The 4,387-nt window shown below is 44.3% G+C and overlaps 1 protein-coding gene across 2 annotated transcripts in view; it reads right to left on the reverse strand.

The window, feature by feature from the left end:
• Nucleotides 1–6: 6 nt before the first annotated feature.
• The window catches only part of mdy (diacylglycerol O-acyltransferase), an 84,752-nt gene continuing 80,371 nt past the window's right edge, over nucleotides 7–4,387 (reverse strand). The window contains exons 11-12 of one of the 2 annotated variants that reach the window (XM_018033079.2): nucleotides 1,214–1,364; nucleotides 7–824 (exon numbers count right to left, since the gene is read on the reverse strand). In XM_018033079.2, coding sequence (XP_017888568.1) covers nucleotides 648–824; nucleotides 1,214–1,364 — 328 coding nt within the window. In that variant the 3' untranslated portion in view covers nucleotides 7–647. The remainder of the gene's footprint in view (nucleotides 825–1,213; nucleotides 1,365–4,387) is intronic. The other variant, XM_018033080.1, reaches the window with a different exon arrangement.

Here is a 4,387-nt window from a genome sequence, read left to right on the forward strand (position 1 = left end):
CTCATGCTAGCATTGTTTAAGTGTATAGCCTATACATCCTTATAATGCCTGATGCTTTGTAATCTCCGAGACTCGACTATTTCAAAATATTTTTTAATCTCTATCGAACTGCGTTCAGCGTTTAACGAAGAAGACGTGACGACGTGCGTAGAATATAAAAGGTACGAGTATCTTTAAAACGTTTGTATCAAAGATGTAATAACAATCTTACAGGCTAGAATATGCATAAAAATGGTTAATCGAGTAAATATTTCAACGGCTTAACAACAATTCCACGAGTATCACGTTTGAACGGATGAAAGATCGGTATCGTGTTCTTCGTCTCGTCGCAAGTTCCTAATTGTACTATTATAACGTGAATTGTCCATCCAGACGAGATCGCGATACAAAGTTCCGTTTTAAGAACGCGAACACGTTGTCACTCTCACTCTCAAGAGAATGAAATAATGTCCGACGAGTATGATTAAAAAAACGACGTTGAAAAAATAGTAAATGAGTACGGCTTGAGGTTAAAGTTTGCGTAGCGTAAGTAAGGGGAAAAAATACGATTGATAGAACATTGATGAGCGTGCTCTCTTCACCGAGAGAAATTCTTCTTTCCAATATCTCTTATTATCGGCCGTGTTCAATTCCTCACGGACCCAACCCTATATCACGGAGTAATCCTCGACCAGTATCTCGCCGAAGTGAGTTATCACGTAATCGTGATAATACATCATTATGCAGAGAGGTTGTCCAATAATGAGACTCGCCCACACCGTGATATTGCCACATCTGGCGCCCCAGTGCTTCTCCACTTTCTTACTTAACATTGATAATGGTATCTAGAAAATCAATTAAAAAAGTTTGTGGAGCCACGGAGCGCTGCTGCAAATTAATATTAATCCTTCATTTCGGGAGAGATCCCCGCCGCGAAAGAAACTTCCGAAGGATCGGAACATTTAATATGGTCGAGGGGAATAAAGAATTTCTTTAGTTATTTCCGTGATCGAATATTTAACGAAGAAATTGCTTGATTAAAGTTTCTTTTAACCATTTCAATACAGCGAACAGCCGGGGATGAAAAATCCATTAAACGCTTATCAGTCATTCAAATAAAATTTGCGATAGAGCTACTCCGTCGAATCGATTGACATTGTCGAAAATACCGAAATATTATGACAATCGTTCTATCATAAAGACCTTTTTTTTATGCATTTTAAATAAATCATACCTGACCCATCATTCCCATGAACGCCCATGTTTTGAACGTCCTCAATGGCACGCTGACGAGGTACTCATGGAAGAATGCGCTGATGAAGAATACGGTGATAGATGCGGTCGACTTCCTGTATCCCATTTCTATGATGGGAATATACAAGTGTCTGGAACCAAATTGCAACAGAAAAAAATTCAGACGTATCGCGATTAATCGGGAGGAATTATGTGAGTGCTTAATAGAAAAGATCGGCCGTTCTCCGGCTCGTTTCCCTCGACGATTCTAAACGTAGGGAAATACACGGGAGAACGTTTTCCTCGCCTGTGGTGTCGCGGTCCTATTACTACGTTGTAGGTACCGCGAAGTAACGCAGCCGAGCGTAAACGGGGAAAAAGAAGCGTAGATAAGCAGCGCCGCGTTTAAGGATCAGCGAGAGCGGAATCGTCTCGAAAAATTAAAGCAATGACCGTGCAAGTTCGCCGGAATGGCGACACTTCGGTGTATGCCAGTTCGCGATGGGAGAACCACCCAGAGGCAGGAAGAGATCGTTAGTAAGCTTGGTTATCAGTAGCCTTGCATTGGGAAGGAAGAAACCTTGGTAGCTGCGCGGCGGTGGGAGCGGGAGAAAAAATGTCGCAAAGAAGAACCGGAAGGAAGGAAGGAAGGAAATTCAAAGGTGGGACGCCGTCGTCAAGGACGGTTTCGTTGCCGCAAAGAGAATTCCTTTCTTTGAAGATCCACTGTCCTCGTCCCTCCGCGAAACAGCAACCTCCATCCTGTTCTCTGCCCTCGTCTCAATGCTTTAGTTCTTTTATGGTTCTCTCTTCAATTCATCTGTTTCTATCTTGCTTTCATTCCCCAACGTAGTTTCCGGTCGTTCATAGAGAAGACGCTTCGAAATATCTTTCAGTTATCGAGGCATTATAAGTGCCGCAGGGAATAAACAGCCTTAAGTGCGCGTATCGGCTTTTCCCATTACAAACCTGAAAAGACGCCGTCGTCGTCTTCGTCGACGGTCGTCCCTTCCTCCTTTCCCGTCGTCTGCGTCCCGTCTCCTCGTCTGCGCCCATCGTGCAGCTTTTTCTATTTTCACCTCTCCTACCTTTCCGACCTACCCCACACTCCCTTTCGTGCCGTGGTCGTATGGCTGCACGCCAGTTACAGCTAGCAATTGCAGCTGCATATCTCCGACGAAATGAAAAAAGAAAACGGAGAAGAACGCGAGGCTGGAAGCGCAGGTGCGGCCGGGAGGAGCGGAGGCAAATGGAGAGGCGAGAGAGGAAGAACGATGAAATTCGAGCCTCAGAGTCTCCGGCGACTCCGACGTTACCGGGTAGCAAAGCCGATTACTGTTTTTGCCAGGTTAATTACGCGGAATTGAGTTAATTGCAAGTTGATGAGATCCTCTCCCGATGGGTCCGCTTCTAATCGAGATGCTCGAGGTGTCTAAAACATCAATCTAATCGCGCGCTGCTCCACTGTCTTGTCAGATCTTCCACAACGTAGGTATATAGTAGGCTTTTTCCTACGGCCGGATCTGCCCCTTCCGGATCGGCGAAGAATAATCGTTTTCTCGTGTATCGTTCTCCCGCGAGAGATATCCATGGATTTTAAACCCTTTCTCGTACACGACGCAGCCACCCGTTTCCCGTGATCGTGCCAGCAAACAACTTTTCCACCGAAAGCAGTCACCCTTTTTCAAGGATTTAAACTTTCCGCGGTGCTACTTCCAAAGTAAAAACGTCGCAGCGACGGCGGTGCGCGGGTGCAAGAGTTGTTAGCGGCACGTGTACCGGCAAAACCGGCCGGAAAAGTGTTACGCCCTACGTCCTACGCGGAAAGTTTCACCGCAACTTTGCTAATTGTATTGAGCGAGCGATGCATAATCCAATGGAGCGATGACGGGAAAGATATATGACGATAAAAAGCTCGGATCAGGGAGCAAGCTTGTGCTTCTCTCAAGGTCTGCGCTTTATAAGATTTTTCGCGAAAGTTCATGAAACATTGGAAGTTAGAAATTTCACGGTAACGTTGAAGAACTTGAAAAATCGATGGATTTATAATCAAAATAGTTCTGATCAAATACAGATGCGAGACGCGTAACTTCATGATTTTATTCTTTCCTAGCTGTTGTCTAAAATTCTTCTCCAGATTTCATAGGACGATGCGTGGGAGTTAGTAATACGTTAAATAAATGAACAAAAAAGAGCGAAAGCAGCAAACAGCTCGCAGTAACAAAGTTGACGGTGTAAATGCATCTATGCATTAATACGCCGAAGTAAATGTTGAAATAGAAAATTTCATCGTGCAGAGACCGAGCAGGTAGTTCCATTTCGCGGCAGAATAGTTTTCAAACACGAGAAGCCGCGTCGGCCGACACCCTACCCAGTTACACGGGCATTAAAAGTACTACTTAGAGTGGAGGCAGTTATATATAGGAGGGAGGGAGAAAGGTGGGAGCACGGTGGAAGCTAAAACAATTAGCCGCGCAGCAGTTTCCACGGGGGTTAAAAGGGACGGCGGTCGGGCGGGGGCGTGTGCAGATGCCGTAGGGAGGGAAAGTCTCTGATTCACGGAAATTTCTCTTCCTTTTCGGATGCCAGACCCTGGTTCTGGCGAAAAATGTAATTAAATCTCCTTAAAGCGGGGCACACTCGTTAACGAAGTTTAGCCGCTTAGGCGGAAAGAAGCTCGATCAAAAGTACGACTCGCGGCTGATACCCGATTCCTTTTCCTTGCTTTTTTTCCTTCGACCGTACCCCTCATTCACGCCGACTATTCAGGCCGTGCGAAAAGTTACTTTCTATCGTTGCTTTGCCTACAGACGTGAGAAGGTAACTCGCTGATTCGGTTAAATTAGCTTAATGCGTTCATTTATTCGCGTTAGTAGTAATGGCGGATAATAATACATTATATTTAAGAAAAAAAAATGGCTTCTCACTTTGTTGCCAAGATACCCAATAGCAGATCGGAGATTGAAATTCTTGTTTCGATATGGAAAATTCACGATCTAACAACCAAATAAATCTACAGCTATCATAAACCTAATAACATTTGGCTAGTACTCTAACAACGAGAGTAAGTCAACTTAAGGATATATTGGCTATACAGTCAATTCCAAAAGTTTATGTACCTTAGAAAAACGCATTTCCTATAATTAAAAAGAAATCAGATGTCGGAAGAATAATG

Source organism: Ceratina calcarata, unplaced genomic scaffold, assembly GCF_001652005.2.
Source record: "Ceratina calcarata isolate Rehan_Ccalc_2016 unplaced genomic scaffold, ASM165200v1 scaffold62, whole genome shotgun sequence".
Taxonomy (NCBI): domain Eukaryota; kingdom Metazoa; phylum Arthropoda; class Insecta; order Hymenoptera; family Apidae; genus Ceratina; species Ceratina calcarata.